Here is a 22,065-nt window from a genome sequence, read left to right as displayed (position 1 = left end):
TCCCTTTCTCTCTCCTTCTCTTTCTCCCCCTTCCTTCTTTCCCTCCCTCCCTCCCTTCCCTCCCTCCTTCCTCTCCACTTCTCTTTCCCTCGCTCTTTTTCCCTTCTCTTTCTCTTTTCTTTCTTTCTCTCCACTTCTCTCTCTCTCTTTTCCCTCTTTCACCCTCCCTCTTCTCTCCCCGCGGAGGACTCAACCGACAAGCCTCCACCCTCCGACCCCAGACTCCCATTCAATCCCCATTCAGAAAACAGGAGTTAGCAACTCAAAGAGGAGGAGGAGGCGGGTGTATGCGTGGATATGTGTGTGTGTTGTGCCCAGCTTGGCTTTCGGCAAGCCTTACTTTACCTTGGCTGAGATGAGATTGAGGGGGACGTTCTCACTGCTTTTCCAGTGCAGCCTTGGAAAAGACCCGCGAGCCAGATAAATGGCCTCAGCGGGCCACATGTGGCCCGCGGGCCGTAGTTTGGGGACCGCTGTTCTAGGTCCACCTACCAGGCAAATATTTGAAGCCTTGAGCCGGACTTCTTTTCCTGCGCCCATTGGAAACATAGAAGTATATCTGAACGGGCCGTGAAACTCTCTTGTTGCTGTATTCGGGAACGCTGAGGGTCAGCAAAGCCTGTGGAAGGAGAAGAAAGTGATGTCAATGCAAGCAAATCCAATAGAGAAGGTTAATCCCACAATCTAGGTATGCATTTTTTTAAAAAATATGAGGATTTCAATTCCCCAGAATCCTCAGGCTGAAGTATCTAGGGAATTCTGGGAGGTGCAAATATTTGAGAACAGTCAAATTAAGGAACCCAGAAACAGAATGTCCTGCTTCAATCACTATCCATCATTTGCTGCTACATTGAAGGGGAAAAAAATACAACCTCATGGCTAGGAAAATTCTCTCCAATGTTGTCTCATAGATGATAGTGTATAATTCTCATTCTCACCTCTGTGCTTTTCATGCGATTAACGTTTGCTTCCTCTTCCCACTGGAGTTTTCCATCTGAAACAAAAAAGGGAGGAAAGAAAAAAGAAAATAGTTCATTATGAGGCCAATGGATCAGATTTTACATTTATTGTGGTGTAAGAGATGGAGGTGCAGTTTTCTGGATAAGGACAAAGAGTCACTTAATGCAGCCAACTCCTTCCTGAAGATTAAAAGCAGGAGATGATAAAAAATAATCCCAGCCCATAATTCATGTCCAGTGTGGGCCCATAAATGATGATTCACTAACCTTGTTAATGTAGATTTAGCTGCTAATAAACAATTACTATCATATTTACTCCGGAGAAAAATGCCCCTGAGATTAAGACAATTCTATCCACAAAAAAAAAGAAAAAAAAAGACTAGAAGGACAATCTGGGCTGTGCCAGCTTTCTTAACCCAACATTTGAATGCTCTCTCTCTGAATCTCTCTCTCTCACACTTTGTGTATCTCTGTCTCTGTGTCTCTCTCTGTCTCTGTGTCTCTCTGTCTCTCTTATGTGTGTGTATCTCTCTCTCTTTGTCTGTGTGTGTGTGTCTCTTTGTCTCTGTCTCTCTCTGTCTCAGTCAATCTCTCTCTGTCTCTGTCTCTCTTTGTCTCAATCTGTTTCTCTGTCTCTGTCGCTGTCTGTCTCTCTCTGTCTGTCTCTCTCAGAAAAGGGGATGGAGATGGGGAAAGGGAAGAGGAAGGAAAGGAAAAGGAAAGGATAAGGGGGAAAGGAAAGGAAAGGAGGAAATGAACCAGATCTCAATTACCAGGGCCTCGTTCAATGAAAACAACTTTTGATTCCGGCAGAAAGTTGGCTCCACTAATGATCATCTCTTCCCCACCATGCACCGAGCAGGCACTAAGACTGTAATGTTCTACTTGTGGAAGTTCTTGAGCTGAGCGCTGAGCTGCAAAGAAGGACCAGAGAGACAAGTGGAACAGAGGAAAATGTCTTAGCTTTTTGACAACAAATTTGGGAAGCGCGATTACAGACCAACTCATCCACTGCACCCTGTACAGAGGGATTGCTTCCTGAAACATTTTTTTAATGCCAACTTTCTCTTCTTCCATGTTTTCAAAACCAACTCTGAGCAAAACACAGCATCTTTCCTAGGCAGCATGTGTCATAGGAAATATAGAAACATAGAAGATTGACGACAGAAAAAGACCTCATGGTCCATCTAGTCTGCCCTTATACAATTTCCTGTATTTTATCTTACGATGGATATATGTTTATCCCAGGGTATATGGGGTACGATGGATATATGTTTAAATTCAGTGACTGTGGATTTACCGACCACGTCTTCTGGAAGTTTGTTCCAAGCATCTACTACTCTTTCAGTAAAATAATATTTTCTCACGTTACTTCTAATCTTTTCCCCAACTAACCTCAGAATATTCCCCCTTGTTCTTGTGTTCACTTTCCTATTAAAAACATTTATCTCCTGAACCTTATTTAATCCTTTAACACATTTAAATGTTTCAATCCTGTCCCCCCTTTCCCTTCTGTCCTCCAAACTATACAGATTGAGTTCATTAAGTCTTTCCTGATAAGTTTTATGCTTAAGACCTTCCACCATTTTTGTAGCCCGTGTTTTAGCTCAGCACTGGGTAAAGAAGAGATGTCCCCAGGCAAACTTTCAAAAGTAATGGCCCCAGTTGCTGGAGTAGCTACCATGGATGAGGTGAGATTGGTGAAAGTAGGTGAGCACTGAAAGGCCCCCTCTCCAGTTCCACATATGTATTACCTAAAATGTGGAGTCAATAGTTCAATTTCCTTTGAACAATCTTGAGGATATGCCTGTAGAGATTCTCAATCATCACGATCATGGTTATCTCAAAGGCAGAGGTTGTATTCACCTACCTTCCCTACCGGTTTGCAAATATGAGAGTACACATATGCGCACAACCTCCCGCTCATGCATTTTACTCCCGCTCATACATTTTACAAGCATCCTTTCTGTGTATGTGTCTGCCATTAAAAATGTGGCTAAATAGGATGGCATTACATCCAGGTGGGCCCACCCGCAGTCACCACTACCAGTTTGTCCAAACTGACTGAACACCACCTCTGTCCAAAGGTGCTTTTTTTTTCAAGAGTCAACTGGACTTTCTGGTTTTTCTTTGAAGACATTTTGCTTCTCAGCCAAGAACCTTCTTTACCTTTGGGACAATTTTGGGGGCAAATTTTATTCTAAAGTACCAATACTCACAACACTCAATGGGCACAGAAGCCGTCTGGATGGAAACTACTTTGCCATTTCCTTGTGGGATTTGAACCCGAAATACCAGCCGTACCCGTGTGTTTTTGCGCCCAATATCCGTCTCGCCCTTGCGCAGCTCAATGTCTGAATTACGCAGTTTTAGGATTCCAGCGCAGTCGATGCTAGAGGGTTGGGGAGTGGGGAAGAAAAGATCCAGAAGAGACCAAAGAAAAAGACAAAAAATCAAATTACAATCTTCTGCTGGATCAATGGAACTAAGTGTCTTTATTTTTAAAGGAAAGGAAGATGGAGATGTGTTGCTTCTCTTGGGAGTTGTAGTCTAGTTCATTTTAATGTACCATATTTTTAAGAGTATAAGACACACCTTAGTTTTGGGTGAGGAAAACAAGGGGGGAAATTCTGCCTCTGCCTCTCTGCAATTTGCTTCCTGGCAAAGAGTACAGATGGTATATGCTGTTAGCTGTGTATTTCTGTGCATGTGTGCCTGACCCATAGAAATAGCAAAGAATTGGAGAAATGTACATTATGGCAGTATAATAATGCCAGAAAGTTTTCTTACATGTAGTCACACTAACCCCTCCCAATTATTTAAATAGATATACAGTGTTCCCTCAATTTCAGCGAGGGATGCGTTCCAAGACTTCCCGCGAAAGTTGAATTTCCGCAAAGTAGAGATGCGGAAGTAAATACATTATTTTTGGCTAGGAACAGTATCACAAGCCTTCCTTTAACACTTTAAACTCCTAAATTGCAATTTCCCATTCCCTTAGCCATAGTTCCCTCTAAGCTGAGCAGTGAGCAATCGTTCACTTAAAAATCATCATCAACTCAGAATTTTCCAAACCTGCCCAGAAGCCGAGAGGGAAAGAGTGAGAGGGAAGGAGAGAGAGAGAGGAAGAGAGGAAGAGAGAGAAACAGATAGAAAAAAAAGAGGAAGGAAAAAAGAAAGAAAAAGAACGGGAGTAAGGAAGAGAGAAAGAAAATCAAAATCTAGTTTGAAACTAGCTCAACTATTTAAGTGGCATTTTGATATTGATAGAGTTGCCCTATTATGAACTCACTGTTATAGACACACAGTACAGTATTTTATTTTGAAATTCTTTGAGGCAAAACAGGGTGGGTTTTTTAATTTGTTTGTTTGTTTGTTTGTTTGTTTATTTATTTATTTATTTATTATTTCTGTGCCGCCCAGTCCCGAAGGGATTGCCGCTCAGACACTATACTTTTCCGCCCACTCCCCCAAAAAATTAGAGGGAACACTGCCCTTAGCAACCATTTACTCACCATGTTTATTTATTAAAATTTATTTAAAAAATATTTATTAAAGGTGGATGAAAGTTTTGCAATGACATATGACATCATCGGGCGGGAAAAACCATGGTATGGGGGGGCAAAAAACAAGAAGTATTTTTTAATTAATATTTTTGAAAAACCATGGTATAGACTTTTCGCGAAATTCGAATCCGCAAAAATCGTGGGAACACTGTACTCCAAATATGACTAAGTTAGGGTTTAGCTCAGCTGCCTTTATCTTGATGCTAAAACAGGATAGTGTTACATTCCAGATTATACTTGTACAGATGCTTTAAAATTGATGTGGCTTTCTGGAAGACTACATTATTCTCTTCCATTTAAAAGGATACAAAAGCATTGGGTCTCTTCAGATCATTTTTTTTTAATTAAAAATTCACAAAAAAAGATGGTGGAGTCCATGGACTGGCACTAACAAAAACCATGACATCACCTGCAGTTTTCTACCAGTTCTATAGAACAGGTTAATAGGGAGGAACTCACCTCTGATTATGTCCCTATTATATTCAATTTATCAACATTCAAATGTTTATTGGAAAATAGGGAAAGCCAAGAGGAAAATTGTCAGCAATTGGTTATTGATACACGTGTTTTGCCAGTGTTTTAATTGTTTTTTTTTCTGACAAATTAAGATACAATCAATCAAGTGAGGTACTAATAGCAATCTATAAAGCCTTAGTAAGACCACCTTATAAAAAAGATGCTGAAACTCTAGAAAAAGTGCAGAGAAAAGCAACCAAGATGATTAGGGGCATAACATACTATAACAATTGGTTCGCCCGGCACTTGATATGTGAGCATGTGAATGCATGCAGCATCAAAAAACAATTTGCTCACATGTGTCTTCCACACATCTGAGCACCATAAAAAATACAGCAATATAGGATAGGATAGCGCCTGAATCAACAGCAGCCCATCACTGAGTGGGGGACTTGAGGCTAAAACATACAATGAACAATTGCAGGAATGCAGGAACTGGGCATGACTAATCTAGTGAAGAGAAGGACCAGAGGAGACATGATAACAGGGCTGCCACAGAGAGGAAGGGGTCAAGCTATTTTCCAAAGCACATGAAGGCTAGACGAGGAATAATGGATGGAAACTGAACCAGAAGGGATTCAGTGTAGAAATCAGGAGAAACTTTCTGACAATGAGAGCAATCAACCAATGGAACAGCTCGCCTACAGGAATTGTTGGAGCTTCTTGCTTATTTGACCCCTATAACAATCATTAAGTGTTGTACCACATGATTCTTGACAAATGTATATTTTATTTTATGTACGCTGAGAGCATATGCACCAACAAATTCCTTGTGTGTCTAATAAAACTTGGCCAATAAAAATTCTATTCTATTCTATTCATCACTGGAAATGTTCAAGAAGAGATTGGACTGCCATTTGTCAGAAATGGTATAGGGTTTCCTGCTTGGGTGAGGGCTGGACTGGATGGCCTACGAAGTCCCTTCCAACTCTGTTAATCTGTTTACAATGGCTAAGAAGAGAATTTTCAAGCCCTTTAGTCAATTGACCTTTAAGTATTTTGTCTGTGTTTATGTATTTTTTTCTTTCCCCCTTTCTTTCTTTACTTTATTTTTTATGTATTGATTCTTGTCATTTTTAATCTTGCTAACTTGTTTTTTAAATCTGAAATGGAATGAAAGGTTCTTCTCCTTATCAGGAAAAAAATAAGGGGGAAAAAACTAAGATTGAGAAAGGACCTGATCTTTGTTTATCATTATATCATCATCATCATTACCATCATCATCATCACCCATAAGGACAAGTCCTTTCTTCCCCTCTCCATCTTTAGGGCAACTAAAGGCAACTTACGTGGCTGCCATGTTGTTCTCAGGCAGCAGAGACATCTCAAGAACTTTGGTTCCACTGATGATAGATTCGTAACTTGTGGTAGCCACCATTTTTCCAGTGATTCGATGCACCTGGTAGAAAGCGTGAGGACGTAGGTTTCGCTCATCCGCTGTGCCAATGAACATTTGTAACGTCAGGGGTTTCTCATCATAACCTAAAAGCTTTATTGGAAAAGTGAATAAGGTCGTCAAGTCATCTCTTCACCCCCAACCACAGATTATTTGTAATAAGACAAAAATATCTATGCCTGTATGACACATACTTCCATGTGTCAAATATTTGAGGAGGACAATGCATCAAGACTTGACAATGATTCTCAGAAAGAGATTTCTAAATCCAACATTTCAATTGTTGTAAAATAAATAACTTTAATGTGACTTTGTTCCTGGATAATTGGTTCTGGTTGTCTATCTTGGATATTATTTGGTAAGGGAATCTCAGACATTAACACCCTTGAAAATGTCCAAAGATACTTCACCAGAAGAGCCCTTCACTCCTCCACTCGAAACAGAATACCCTACGAGACTAGACTTTCAATCCTGGGCCTAGAAAGCTTAAAACTAAGACGCCTTAAACATGATCGAAGTATTGCCCACAAGATCATGTGCTGCAACGTCCTGCCTGTCGGCGACTACTTCAGATTCAACCACAACAACACAAGAGCATACAACAGATTTAAACTTAATATTAACCACTCCAAACTTGACTGTGAAAAATATGACTTCAGTAACCGAGTTGTCAAAGCTGTGGAACTCATTACCGGACTCCATAGTGTCATCCCCAAACCCCCAACACTTTACCCTTAGATTATCCACGGTTGACCTATCCAGATTCCTAAGAGGTCAGTAAGGGGTGAGTACAAGTACACTAGAGTGCCTTCCGTCCCCTGTCCTATTGCTCTCCTATATCTCCTATACCTGTCTTCTATTCCTATGTCTCTTCTTCTATTCTTTCATTGATATGTTTTATTCCTATATCTTCTCTCCTATTCTTTCTTAGATATGTTTTACTATGAGTATCTCCTCTATAACCTTCATTATGTATTTTACTATGTGTATACCCACTAAAACCCTCATTGTGTATTGGACTAAATAAATAAAAAATAAATAAATAAATAATAAATAAATAAATAAATGTTTTTGGGGGGGGATTCCTCTTTATTCTTGCTACAGGTAGTCCTTGAGTTATGAAAACAATTTGAGTCTGAAGTTTCTATTGCTAAGCGAGACAGCTAAGTGAGTTTTGCCCCATTTTATGACCTTTCTTTTCATAGTCATTAAGTGAATCACTGCAGTTGTTTAATTAGTAACATGGTTGTTAAGTGAATCTGACTTCCCTATGGACTTTGCTTGTCAGAAGCTTGCAAAAGTTGGTCATATGACCCCAGGACATTGCAACTGTCAGGTGTGCTTCCATTCAAAGTCCAGGAAAGAAAACCCCCAACTCTGTTTGATAGAGATGAGTACTTTTACTAGACAAGAAGTGATGGCAAGAAAAAGAAAGCCAGTTCTGAGGCAAAAGCCCAGTAATATGCATATACAAAGACTCCCAAAACCCTCCCTAATAACACCCCCCTCTTGGCAATTCATCTAATCTCCATGTCCCCAGATATCAGGTGGATGCTCCAGTTGTTTGGTCTTCCACATCTGATCCAGGGAAACCATTGACCTTGAGCAGGCTATAAACATCTCCATGTGCTTGGCAGTCCACAATGAGAACTTTCCTCCCTAGCTTTCTAATCAAACAGGAGGAGAGCATACCTCCAGTATGCTTCCTCCTTTCACCAAATACCTAATCTTCACCCACCTTTCTATAGCAGCTTAAGCAAGCAGCAGAGTGGAGGCTGACAGCAACTTGTCATAAATATGTGCCTGTTACCAAATGCCTGAATTTTGATCACGTGATCATGGGGATTCTGCAATGGTCGTAAGTGTGAAACATGGCCATGTCACTATTTTCAGTATCATCATAACTTTAAACAACAAGTGAAAGGTTGTAAGTCAAGAATGTGTGTTTATGGTTGAGGATGTTTGTTTCCACACACTGTCAAGAGTTATCAAAGCATAATTAATTCTTACTGGTTCCTATCCCTGGACGGCTAATCGAGCAATTTGTTCTCATCGTGATCTACTAACCACACTATTAGTCTTCTAAAAACAGGGTTGGGGCCCAGGCAGAATGCTGTGAAACGCTATTCTGGTAGTAAAAATGGAGCTGTGCATGCAGGTCCAGGATACCACGCCCGTTCATGGGAGCAACCAAGAAAATTCTGGTGATTTTCTTTGTTTTTTAAAAAATAAACCACAAAAATTGCAAAAATCTCACTCGCAAAAGGACGCTCGCGCAAGAGCCGGGGTGGTGCAGCACGTAGAGTGCTGTACTGCAGGCCACTGAAGCTGACTGTAGATCTGTAGGTCAGCGGTTCAGATCTCATCATCGCTTCAAGGTTGACTCAGCCTTCCATCCTCCTGAGGTGGGTAAAATGAGGACCCGGATTAGGTGAAATTGGTTCTAACATTCAGGTTCTAATATTTGGAGAAGGGGAAAAATAACTCTTCTTTTACTTTATTCACCATACATAATTCTATCTCAGTCATGTCCCCTCCAGGAGTGGTATTCACTTACTTTCCCTACCGGTTCACAGATGTGAGCTCACTTTGGTTGCGGGTGCATCTTCCGCGCATGTCCATGGCCTTCCATACATTTCCTTTACTAATGTGCATAATATGCATTCACATGGCTTCAAAATGTGCCTAAACAGGACGGTGAATGGTCAGGGTCACCCACAGGTTGCTATTACTGGTTCGTTCGAACTGATTCGAACCGGTTGAATACCACCTCTCATTCTCCTCTTTTGCAGACTAAAAAGCCCCACCTGTCACTATATTGTCTCATACAGAAGCCTCTCCAGCCCTCTGTCATCTTTGTTATCCTCCTATCAACTTTCCCAAGCTCCATTACATCTTTTTTAAAAAATCTGGTGGGATCAGGATAGGTTGTAGGTAATGCAAGGACATCTCAAAGCTCAATGTTCCTTTCAGAGATTTGGAAACTAGTCAAGCAGAGAATCAACCAGAAATTAAGGAGAAACTTCCTAATCATGTGGTGGAAGAACTCTCCTTCAGAAGTTGTGGATGGTTCATAAATGGAGGTTCTTAAGAAAAGACTGGACAGCCACCTGTCTGAAATGGTAGAGGGCAGTGATGGCGAGCCTCTGGCATGGGTGCCACAGGTGGCACACAGAGCCATATATACTGGCACACAAGCCATTACCCTAGCTCAACTCCAATGTGCATGTGTGTACCAACCAGTTGATTTTCAGTTCACCTGGAGACTCTCGGAGGGCATTTTTAGCTTCCGGAGAGTCTCCGGGGTGTGTGGGGGAGGGCATTTTTGCCTGGGGAGCCTGCGGAGGGTGAAAAATGGGCCTACCGGGCCCACCAGAGTTTGGGAAATGTCTGTTTCAGGCCTCCAGAGAGCCTCTGGAGGGGGGCGGGTAAGCCATTTTCACTGTCCCCAGGCATTGAATTAAGAGTATGGGTATTCGCACATGCACGATAGCATACGCACACGCACTTTCGGCATCCGAGGGAAAAAAGTTTCGCCATCACTAGTATAGGGTCTTTTGCTTGAGCATAGGGTTGGACTAGAAGACCTCTATTCTGATTACGCATCCTTGAAAATGCAATGATTTCAGTGGAGAAAAAGTGTTCAGGGCTTGCATGCGGCAGAAGGGACCTGCATTAATCTCCCAATGCAAAGATTAAAAAAAAATTAGTTTCCACCCATCACTGCTTCCAACCAGTAGTAGGAGAAAAGGAGCACCTGAATTAGTTATCATGATTTAGTTGAAAGGGAAGGGCTGGCTGTGATACGTCCTTCAGCTTTTCCAGAAGGCTAAATTCCTGCAATTTAAAAATAGGCTTGAGGGCAAATCCCTGGCTTAAATTAAGTCTCCTCTATACCATTCATTCCCTGCCTTCACCGCCACTATCCCTTCCTTAGGAGCCCACAACAGCACAGCTGGTGACTTCAGCAGTTCGGTGGTCTCGCCTCAAGGGGTTGGCCAGATGTTTTCCATCAGAAGCCAAGCAGTCACAGCTGCACTCGATTTGAGACGCTCCCTTTTTACATTTTATCCCCCCACATACTCCCCTCCCCCAAACGTTACTGCAGATGGAACATTCCACAAAGCTGGAGGGGGCTCGAGGGAGGGAAACTCACAGAAAGAGTTTGCCAACTTTGGAAGTGGGTGGGATGGGGGGGGGGAGCGATTTGAAGAAAAATCAGAAGCAAGCAAACTGCAGCGGTATTATAAAATGGAAAGAGCTTTGATTTAAAATATATATACATACATATATTTAAAAAATCCCCAGAAACTTCAATAATGCAAGAATTGATCTTTCAAGGAAAAGAGAGTGGAAAGCTGAGGAATTTGTAAGAAAAAGTACAGGAGTAAGAAGTCTTTGTTTGTGCCCAAACTTTTCCATCTCTTCCATTACCTCTTGCTTTCTCTGCTGCTCACAATCTCGTGACGTAGAGAGATGAATGGAGAAAAAGCAATTGCTGCGATTTAGGAATCTGAGCGTGGGAAAGGGCAGATTTGACATCCCGGGGATGTGGCCTTGAAGGAGAGATTGAAGCAGGCCCAGGAATGCAACATCTAAAGGGGAGGGTGAGGAGATAAATTGATCAAAGCCAGAAAGTCGCTGTTTTCTTTCTGTCCAGTTCACCGGGGTGAAAAAAAAAGTCACAAACAAAAACATTTGAAGGACCGTGTTATGTGTGAGGAAGAAATACTGGGACTTAATGTTCATATCAGTCTCTAGAAGTGGCAGACTAAAAGAATAATAGAGTTGCAAGGTCTTCTAGTCCAACCTCATTTAGTTCTGTTTTAAATACATTAATAATTATTCCACACATTGGTTAAGTAAAGTAGCTCTTGTTTCATTCATCACAGTGACATAATGTTGTAGTTAAGAGTATGTTATGCATAATACCAGAGATGAAATCCTCTGAAGTCTGCTACCAGTTCACTTTGCATGCACATTTCGCACACATCCATGCTGCGCACGCATGTGCACCACTGGCACTACTTTGCAGCTCTTAAAAAGTAGCACTTTGAAGCCATCAGCATCTACAAAGGTAAGTAGAACAGTGAGGAGGGGGAATCATATGTGTCTGCTTTCCAGTTAATCTAGATTGTGAGGCACAGCTGATTGCCACACTGTTGATCGTGGGATATACCAGTTCTACTGAACCAGTAGCATTTTTACTACCTGTTCAGATGAACTGGTCCGAACTGGTAGCCTTTCACTTAACCTTTCAGATGGTATATGATATTTATTCATTCATTCATTCATTCATTCATTCATTCATTCATTCATTCATTCGATTTTTATGCCGCCCTTCTCCTTAGACTCAGGGCGGTTTACAACATGTTAGCAATAGCACTTTTTAACATTCTAGGTCCTCATTTTACCCACCTCGGAAGGATGGAAGGCTGAGTCAACCTTGAGCCGGTGCTGAGATCGGAACCGCTGACCTATAGCTCTACAGTCAGCTTCAGTGGCCTGCAGTACAACACTCTACCTGTCGCGCCACTCCAGCAGAATGTGTAACAGAATAACAGATTTGGAAGGGATCTTATACCAGGAGTAGGCAAAGTTGGCTCTTCTATGACATGTGGACTTCAACTCCCAGAATTTTTGAGCTAGCATGATTGGCTTAGGAATTCTGGGAATTGAAGTTCATAAGTCATAAGAAGAGCCAACTTTCCTTACCCCTGCCCTATACAAATGGCTGTCCAATCCCTTTTTTTAAAAAAATCCAGTTTTGGAGTACCCACAACTTCTGAAGGAAAGTCATTTCATTGGTTAATTGTTGTAATTGTCAGTTTATTTCTCCTTAGTTCTAGATTGCTTCTCTCCTTGATTAGTTTCCATCCATTCCATCCAGTCTTGTCCTGCCTTCAGGTGCTTTGGAGATTAGTTTGACTCCTTCTTCTTTGTGGCAAACCCTGGAACACTGACATCATGTCACCCTTAGTTTTTTCTTTTTATTAAATTAGACATGCCAATTCAACACTAGAATTCCTATCATTCTATCCAATCCTGGTGGACAATAGGGGCTGTAGTCCAATGCAACCAGAGGACATCAGGCTGAAAAACCCATTTTTTCATCTTTCTTTTTTCTCATTATGAGCTCAAGCTGGCCAAATATCACCCACTCATTCCCATATTTAAAAGAAAAGGTTCTGTAAGCTAAATATAGTGGGAATCTATTTCACAAGTTCTGGAGACAGAGAAAAATCTGTGACATTTGCGTTCGGTTTTGTTTTGTTGCTTTGTACACAGCAAGGGAAGTCTTTGAAGTGGGAATAGTTTTTGTCTTTGGGATTTTTGGATGAAGCTTTTCCAACAAGACTTCCCACCCCCTCCAATTCCTGTTCCCACAAACCTCTCCAAAAGCTCTGACTTAGCTTTGCAGATTACTCCACGTCTGAAAATGTCATACCACACAGACACACACATGCACACACACAAACAAACAAACAGCAAATAACTTCTGGAGATTGGAAGTGAAATGAAAAAGGATTCATAAAACACTGAAAACACAAACAAAAAATTCTTCAGGACAACAAGCCGTTGAATCACTCTTCTTGAAGGCAACACAGTTTGTAACATAAAATAAATTATGGAATTTTAATTATGGGATGACTTCAGAAAAGTATCAGAATATGCTCAGGAAAAGTTTTACCTTAAGTTCAAGGTTAAATCAAGACAAAGAAAATAATGTGGACCTTTTTCTGGCTACTAAATATATCTCAAACTGAAAGAGATGGGTACAATTTAGCTAAACTGAGAGAGAAATTTATGTCATTGACATTCTATTTTGATGTATGTTTGAAGGAAGGGAGAATATGTGAATCCAGGTTTTTTTTTTAAAAAAACCAATCAAATTTCCTAGGGCTATCAGACCCATATCTAAGACTTAGAATTTGGCCTCAGTCAGACAGAAAGATGTGGTTGGAGAAAGTATTTCTGAAAGAAGATTAAAAATAAATATATTTTTGTTCCAAGTTCCTTGCCAATAACAAAAAGAAAAACTGGCATAGTATTTCTCAACCTTGGCCACTTTAAAGCTGTGTGGATTTCAACTCCCATAAAGTCCCAGTCAGCCTGCTATCTAGGGAAATGTGGGATTTGAAGTCCATAGATCTTAAAAGTTGCTAAGGTTAAGAAACATCATGCTCTCAGATAAGGGGGAAAGTTGGAGGAAAAATCATATTCTTCTCTATTTTATCCTGAGGTAGCAGAGTTCTGATGTCACTGATACTGAACAAGGAGTTGTAAAACATTCAAAAAGTGAATGTCCCACACAATCTCAAGTGAAGAGCCTTATTTAAGAAGTTGGACTATAATGCTCATTGTTGGTTAGTGGTAAGGAGGTGTGATGGGACTTGAAATCTGACAATTCCTGGTAAACAAAAACAATGACTGCCAACCTGCCTTCCATTGAGGACATGTATACCGCACAAATAAAAAAGAGGGCTATGAAAATATTTACTGACCCCTCATATGCTGGATACAAACTGTTTCAACTCCTACCGTCAAAATGATGCTATAGAGCAGTGATGGCGAACCTTTTTTCTCCCAGGTGCCGAAATAGCATGCATGTGTGCTATTGCGCATGTGTGAGTGCCCATACCCATAATTCAATGCCTGCGGAGGGTGAAAACAGCTGCCCCTGCCCTCCTGAGGCCCTTTGGAGGTGGGAAATGACCTGTTTCTCGACTTCTAGTGGGCCCAGTAGGCTCGTTTTTCACCCTCCTCAGGCTCCAAAGGCTTCCATTGCATGTTGGAGCTAAGCTAAAGCAACGGCTCATGTGCCAGCAGATAGGGCTCCGCGTGCCACCTGTGGCATCTGTACCATAGGTTCGGCATCACTGCTATAGAGCATTGTACGCCAAGACAACTAGACACAAGAATGTTTTTTTCACAAATGCCATCACTCTGCTAAACAAATAATTCCCTCACCACTGTCAAACTATTCACTAAGGCTGCATTAATAATACTATTAGTCTTCTCATTGTTTCCATCACCCATCTCCTCCCATTTATGACTGTATGACTGTATGCAGTAAAGGGCAGGCATTTGCGGCCCTACTGGAAAGGGGTTGTGGTGGTGGAGTGGGCTGTGTGTGCATGCATGCACCCCCTTTATCTTCCTGCGCATGCGCACATTCGTACCTGAAGCACAGCACTGGATGCCTGGACCAGAAGTGCCCCAGCCATGGCCCACAGCAACCATGGCGGCTGCTTCAGGGGTTTTGGATTCTGGACTTCGGGATTTTTCTGGCAGGAAAATGAAGACTGTTAATTGGTTGGATGTGCCTGGCAGCAGCATATATATATATAGCTGCCAAGCATGGCCTGTTGTTGTTTCATTTTACTTGTAGTTGGCTTTTTGTGCTAAATAAATCCTGAATTAACAGACTGCCCTTGGCGTTTCATTCTTCCTTTTGGAGGATTCCGGCAGCAGGGAGCAGAAATTGGCGGTAGTGGCGACTGCAGAGTCTGACTGAAGAGACGGAAGCGGCAGCGGTAGAATCGGCTGGCGGTGAAGGGAAAATGATCAGCGACTGAGGAGTGAGCCGATGAACAGCTGGTTTTGGTGAGGTGGCTTTAGCAGAAGCAGAGTGTCGGGCAAGAAGATCAGCAGCAACAAAGATTAGTAAAAAAAACCACTGCCGAAACTACTGCCTTGATGGGTGGGGCGCTTCATCAGCCACCTCTCCAAACTGCTCGGCCAGAAGATGCACCACTTGGAAAGATGGTCGATATAGCAGCCTGTCCGCCAAGGAGCTGCAGGAGTGTGGGGAGGAGACCAGTGAGGTGCTGCTTGAGCCCAGGCAGCCCTCAGCCAGGCACAAGCAGCAGGAGGCCAAAGTCCAGAGAGGGGTAGCCATCGTGGGTGCCATGGGCCATGGCTGGGGTGCTTCTGGGGATGGGGCGGAATGAGCAGGCCGGGCAGTGACCGATATAGTTGCCTGCTGCCAGCCTTGCCTTGCCACATGCCCCACCCTGGAGGATTTCTTCCTGCTGGCTAGCAACTCCCAGATGGGACTGACTGCCGACACACCTTGCAGGACCCAGCCCCACAGCCACTGGTCAGTTCCAGCAGCAGCAGTGGCAGAGGCGCCCAACACATGCCAGACAAGCGCTGTGCTCTCTGGGCCCACTTAGCAGTGGGTGCTGTCGCTGCTGGCTGGGGTGGCGAGATTTGGCTTCTGCACATGCGCAGAAGCCAAATCTCACATATGCAGCATGTGCACGGCGGGCAGGGATGGAGATGTGGGGGCAACTCCATTTCCACTGGCAGAACAGCGTTCCATGCTGTCCCGCCTGGAGCCCACCCCTGACTGTAATGACTGTAACTTGTTGCTTGTATCCTTACGATTTATATTAATATTGTTTCCTGCTTGCTTATTTGTACCCTATAACAATCATTAAATGTCGTACCTCATGATGCTTCACAAATGCATATGCACAAAAGACAAATTCCTTGGTTAATAAAGACTTAATAAAGAATAATAATAATTCTTAATAAAGAATTCTATTCTATTCTGTTCTAAATTCAGCTTCTTTCAGCATAAAATACCTGTATAAAAGATATCTAAAGATCTGGACTGAACTTTTTCTAATTCAGTCATGCTGTGATTTCTTGACTTTTGTTGTCCAAACTCAGCCACAGCGCATACAAATGAACTCAATAGTAGTTACCTTAATCATGGCTTAGTAGGAGCCCTGTTGAGAGGGAAAATTAATTTTATTAATTTATATCCGGCCTCTATTGTTTTCTTTTTCAAGTAACTCAAAGTGGGGAACATACCCAATATCCCTTCCTCCTCCTATATTCTCCACAACAACAATTCTGAGGAGACTGATGAATGAGACTAGAATTCATGGTCTCCAGCTTTCTATTTTGATATCTTAACCAATAGCTCTTTAATGCACTTCTGATTATGATCAAAAGAGTGCTATGGCAGCTAATATATCCACACTGTATATCGGACATTAATACGATTGAACGGGTCCAGAGGTATTTCATGAGAAGAGTACTCCACTTCTCTATTAGAAACAGTATTCCCTATGCCACCGGACCTGAAATTTTGGGCTTGGACCATCTGGAACTGCGTTGGTTGTAGCTTGATATAAGCATAATACACAAAATTTGACTACCTGTCAATGACTACTTCAGCTTCAACCGAAATAATACACAGGCAAACATGGACATGAATGAAGGAAGTGAATACAATAAATGTGGACAATTAGGTAGGCACGTTGGTGTGCTTATGCACAAACCATTTATGGACCTCTTAGGAATGGGGTGAAGTCCACAGTTTAAGGTTGAAGCTGCGTGGGTGTTTGAGGATGTAACGGAGTTGTATAGAGCATTCCAGATGTTGACCACTCTGTTGCTGAAGTCATATTTTCTGCAATCAAGTTTGGAGTGATGATGAAATATGGGCATGCCTTGGAAGGCCCATAACCACTCGCACAGCTACATTTTGGATGATTTGAAGTTTCCGAACACTTTTCAAAGGTAGCCCCATGTAGAGAGCATTGCAGTAATCAAACCTCGAGGTGGTAATGGCATGAGTGACCATGAGTAAAGACTCCCTGTCCAAATAGGGTTGCAAACGCCCCCTTCGCCACAGCCGAAAGATGATGTTCTAAAGTCAGCTGTGGATCGAGGAGGATGCCCAACTTGCGGAATAATTCCCCCCAGGGTAATGGACGGACAGATGGACGTGTCCTTGGGAGGCAATACCCACAGCCACTCCATCTTGTCTGGATTGAGCTTGAGCCTGTTGGCACCCATCCAGACCCTGACAGCCTCCAGACACTGGCACATCAATTCCACTGCTTCACTGAGTGGACATGGGGTGGAGATGTACATCTGAGTATCATCAGCGTATTGGTGGTAACTCACCCCGTGCCCGCGGATGATCTCACCCAGCGGTTTCATGTAGATATTAAACAGCAGGGGGGAGAGGACCGACCCCTGAGGGACCCCACAAGGGAGGGACCTAGGAGTTGACCTCTGACCCCTTGCTAACACTGACTGTGACCGACCAGAGAGGTAGGATGAGAACCCCCCACTCCCAGCCCCTCCAGTCGGCGCAGAAGGATACCATGATCGATGGTATCAAAAGCCACAGAGAGGTCAAGAAGCACCAGGGCAGAGGATAAACCCCTGTCCCGGGCCTGCCAGATATCATCCATGACTGCGACAAAAGCAGTTTCCGTGCTGTAGCCTGGGGGACTCCATTGCCAGCCCGGCTACCTCCTCGAGTAGTGCAGGCAGGGCTGTTGCCACAGCTGGAAGGCAGGTATGTGAAAAACAAGTCCACTAATAGGTCCAACCTCATAAGAAGGGATTCACAATCTGTAATCTCAGGGGCAGTGAGCCTACGCAACTTGATGGTCTTCTTGGCTATAATTGCCATTCCTCCCCCCCTTTCTCTGGGGTCACAGCTGGTGCCACACCTGAAAACCGGCTGCACACATTTCCGAGAGAGGAACTCCTCCCACTGGTCCCAGCCAGGTTTCAGTCACACTCCAGGTCTGCCTCCTTATCCAGGAATAAGTCCTGGATGAGGGGAGCTTTGTTTGCAGCAGACCTAGCATTAAGCAGCAACAACTTGAGCCCAGGGCCTGGATTTTGCTTGTCACCAGCACTCCGAGCTGAGTTAATGGGACCAGAACAAGGGATCGTTCTTAAGCAGCGAACTCTTGTTCCCTGGGAGCGGCCTATCCCATGTCTCCCGCCATATCTGTCTCTCCCCAACAGGACTGGAATATTCAGGCCCTCTACCACCCCAGATATTGGCTCCCCCACTCCTCCTGCCTCCAAGCCGTCAGACCAGCTGTCCCTTCCATTCATTCCATACATCCCAGATATCCTCTCCATCCAATCATATTCATACATTCGTCTTAAGTTTAATCCCCTTAATATAGCTTAAAACAAAAATTATATTAGCCAATAAGTAAAATCCCATCACAATCAAACTCACTGTCATAATACATATACATAATCAATCACACTTGTATATGTTTGACAAACTAATAAGTAAACAAAAGAAAATAAACCACACCTATCATCTCATCCCTCAGTTACCTTCACCACAGGATGTCCTCCTGGAGTGGCTTTCACGGCACCCCTGCTGCCCTCTGTCTCATAGTGGGCCCGGTGATGGGTTCGAGGCTGCACTTCGATCTTCAGTTCATACTGCTCATACTGACTGGGGAGAGGCCAGTCGAGAGGTGGAAGAGCAGAAGATCTGTTGAGAAAAGCAGAAAGGCATTTGAAGGTTGATCTTGATAGACCATCTCTACAAGGTGGAAAAGATGGTTGTCAGGTCAATGGGCTGGTAAGACTGGGCAGATTCAGCAAGCCAAAAGGCTTACATCGCCACGGTCACATGAATGTCCAGGAGATAAGAACACTCCCCCCCAAAAAAATTTGGTCACTTGTGTAGCTGCTGGGTATTGAACCCAGTCTCTTTTTGGCATAAAATCTGGGGGGGGGGGGTGTTAATCACATAGTTAGGGTTAAGTATTTAACAGATTAACAGAGTTGGAAGGGATCTTGTTGGTCATCTAGTCCAATCACCCACCCCCGCTCAAGCAGATGATAAATGGCAATTCAATCTCTTCATGAAAACCTCTAGTGATGAAGTCCCCACAATTTCTGAAGACAAATTGTTCCACTGGTTGATTGTTCTCACTGTCAGAAAATTTCTCCTTATTTCTAGGTTGACTCTCTTCTTGATCAGTTTCCATCCATTATTCCTTCTCTGGTATTCAGGTGTCTTGGAAAATAGCTGGACCCTCTCCTCTCTGTGGCAGCTCCTCAAATATTGGAACACTGCTATCATGTCTCCCTTGGTTCTTCTCTTCACTAGACTAGCTATGCCCAGTTCCTATAACTGTTTATATTTAAATATTTAAAATATTCAGGGGTGACCTTCGAAAATTTTAGCGAGGGGTTCTCTGCCTGGTTTCTGGGGGGGGGGCATGACAAAGGGGGGGGAATCTTTAATTCAGCAGCTGACAAAGCTCATCTCAATTATCAACATTATTTCTAAGAAAATACAAACGATTGAGGAAAAGCAAGTTTTTACACCTGGGCAGGAAAAAAACAAATTATTATTTTACTGAAAAAGTAGTAGATCCTTGGAACAAACTTCCAGCAGACGTGGTTGGTAAATCCACAGTAACTGAATTTAAACATGCCTGGGATAAACATATATCCATTGTAGGATAAAATACAGGAAATAGTATAAGGGCAGACTAGATGGACCATGAGGTCTTTTTCTACCATCAGTCTTCTATGTTTCTATGTTTCTACTGTGGGACTTCTGACTTCAGACTGACCGAATTCTGAAGCATAACACACCAGACATACTGATTGTGGAGAAAAAGAAAGTATGGATCATTGACATCACAATCCCAGGGGACAGCAGAATTGAGGAGAAGCAGCTAGAGAAATTAGTGAAATACGAAGATCTAAAAATAGAGCTGCAACGACTCTGGCATAAGCCAGTGAAAGTGGTCCCAGTGGTACTTGGCACGCTGGGCGCAGTGCCAAAGGATCTCAGTGGACATTTGAAAACCATTGGAATTGACAAAATCTATTTATTTATTTTATTTATTCATTTGTCCAATACGCAATACATATGGAAGAGAATAGACATGAAGTAATATATAAAAAGATAATATGTAAAATTAGAGGAGAAGATATATGAAAGGAAGAAAATATATATGACATATGAGATAAAGGAAAGACAATTGGACAGGGGACAAAAGACACACTAGTGCACTTATGTATGCCCCTTACTGACCTCTTAGGAACCTGGAGAGGTCAATCGCGGATAGTCTAAGGGAGAAATGTTGGGGGTTAGGGGTTGACACTATTGAGTATGGTAATGAGTTCCACGCTTCGACAACTCGATTGTTAAAGTCATATTTTTTACAGTCAAGTTTGGAGCGGTTAATATTAAGTTTGAATCTGTTGCTCTTGTGTTGTTGCGGTTGAAGCTGAAGTAGTCATTGACTGGTAGGACGTTGCAGCATATGATCTTGTGGGCAATACTTAAATCGTGTTTTAGGTGCTGTAGTTCTAAGCTTTCTAGACCCAGGATTGTTAGTCTATTTTCGTAGGGTATTCTGTTTCAAGTGGAGGAATGAAGGGCTCTTCTTTGGACGTTTTCAAGGGGGTTGATGTCCGAGATGTGGTATGGGTTCCAGACAGATGAGCTGTATTCAAGGATGGGTCTGGCAAAAGGTTTGTAGGCTCTTTTGAGTAGTGTGAGATTGCCGGAGCAGATGCTGCGAAGGATCAGGTTAACAACTCTAGAAGCCCTTTTGGCGATATTGTTGCAGTGGGCATTAGCACTTAGGTCATTTGATATTAGTATTCCAAGGTCTTTTACTGAGTGTGGGTTGGCTGTGAGATTTTGTTTATTCAGTTTATATATGAGGTTTGGATTCTTTTTGCCGATGTTGGTTGATATTTGAAGTTGCCAGGTGTTAGACCAATCTGAGACAAAGTCAAGGTCTTTTTGGAGAGTAAGTGTGTTGTCAGTGGTGTTGAAAAGTTTTACATCGTCGGCAAAAAGAACACAGTTGCTTGCGATATGATCGCAGAGGTCATTGATGTAGAGAATGAAAAGAGTAGGACCGAGTACGTTGCCCTGGAGAACACCACTTTTGACAGAGACGGGGGTGGAAATGGCGCTTCCAATTTTGACAACTTGTTGCCTGTTTGACAGGAATGCAGTAATTCAGCTGTGGAGGAATCCTGAGATGCCATAGGATTTGAGTTTTAGGAGTAGTTTGTCGTGGACCACTGAGTCGAAGGCTTTGCAAAAGTCAATATAAGTTGCATCAATGGATCTGATCTAGGTGGGTAGTCCAAATATTTTTGCAGCGAAGTAGTTGTAGGTTGCAGGATAATTTCTTTCTGAATCCAAATTGTTTGTTAGAGAGTAGGTTATTAGATTCTAAGTAAAGGGTGATTGATTGATTTATAATTGATTCCATGATTTTACATGAGACGCAGCATAGTGATATTGGTTTGTAGTTGTCAACGAGAGAAGGGTCTCCTTTTTTGAAGATGGGGATTACTATTGCTTTTGACCATAGCTTGGGGATTGTGCTGGTCCTGAAGGATTTTTGGAAGATAATGCTTAGAGGTTCAGCTATAGCAGAAGAAAGCTTTTTTAGCAAAAGGCCGCTTTACTGGGATCGGCAAACATAATTTGCTGCGACATCACACAGTCCTAGATGCTTGGGATGAAATACGAAATCCAGCATAGTGATCTCGTTTGCTGTGTTGTATTGACATAATAATAATAATAGTAATAGTAATAATAATAATAATAATAATAATTATTATTATTATTATTATTATTATTAAATATTATTATTAAATATTATTATTATTATTATTATTATTATTATTATTATTATTATTATTATTATTCAGATCTTCATTTTAAATTCCTTCTTCCTTCCTATATTCACTTACACCTCATCTTCTGAGAAAGCACTCATTAGAAATACCAGATACATTTCAAAAAGAACTTTAAAAATCCTGTGCAGCGTTAGTTTACCAAGCTCCCCCC

The 22,065-nt window shown here is 42.3% G+C and overlaps 1 protein-coding gene across 4 annotated transcripts in view; it reads right to left on the bottom strand.

Moving 5' to 3' along the window:
- The window catches only part of NFATC4 (nuclear factor of activated T cells 4), a 47,182-nt gene that overhangs the window by 4,906 nt on the left and 20,211 nt on the right, over positions 1-22,065 (bottom strand). For all 4 annotated transcript variants that reach the window (XM_070727191.1, XM_070727192.1, XM_070727193.1 and 1 more), the window contains exons 3-8: positions 18,555-18,717; positions 6,331-6,530; positions 3,179-3,351; positions 1,733-1,873; positions 939-994; positions 493-619 (exon numbers count right to left, since the gene is read on the bottom strand). In XM_070727191.1, the coding sequence (XP_070583292.1) occupies positions 493-619; positions 939-994; positions 1,733-1,873; positions 3,179-3,351; positions 6,331-6,530; positions 18,555-18,717 (860 nt within the window). The remainder of the gene's footprint in view (positions 1-492; positions 620-938; positions 995-1,732; positions 1,874-3,178; positions 3,352-6,330; positions 6,531-18,554; positions 18,718-22,065) is intronic.

The sequence above is a fragment of the Erythrolamprus reginae genome, chromosome Z (assembly GCF_031021105.1).
Source record: "Erythrolamprus reginae isolate rEryReg1 chromosome Z, rEryReg1.hap1, whole genome shotgun sequence".
NCBI classification, from domain to species: domain Eukaryota; kingdom Metazoa; phylum Chordata; class Lepidosauria; order Squamata; family Dipsadidae; genus Erythrolamprus; species Erythrolamprus reginae.
This window is presented reverse-complemented; position numbering and strand designations above follow the sequence as displayed.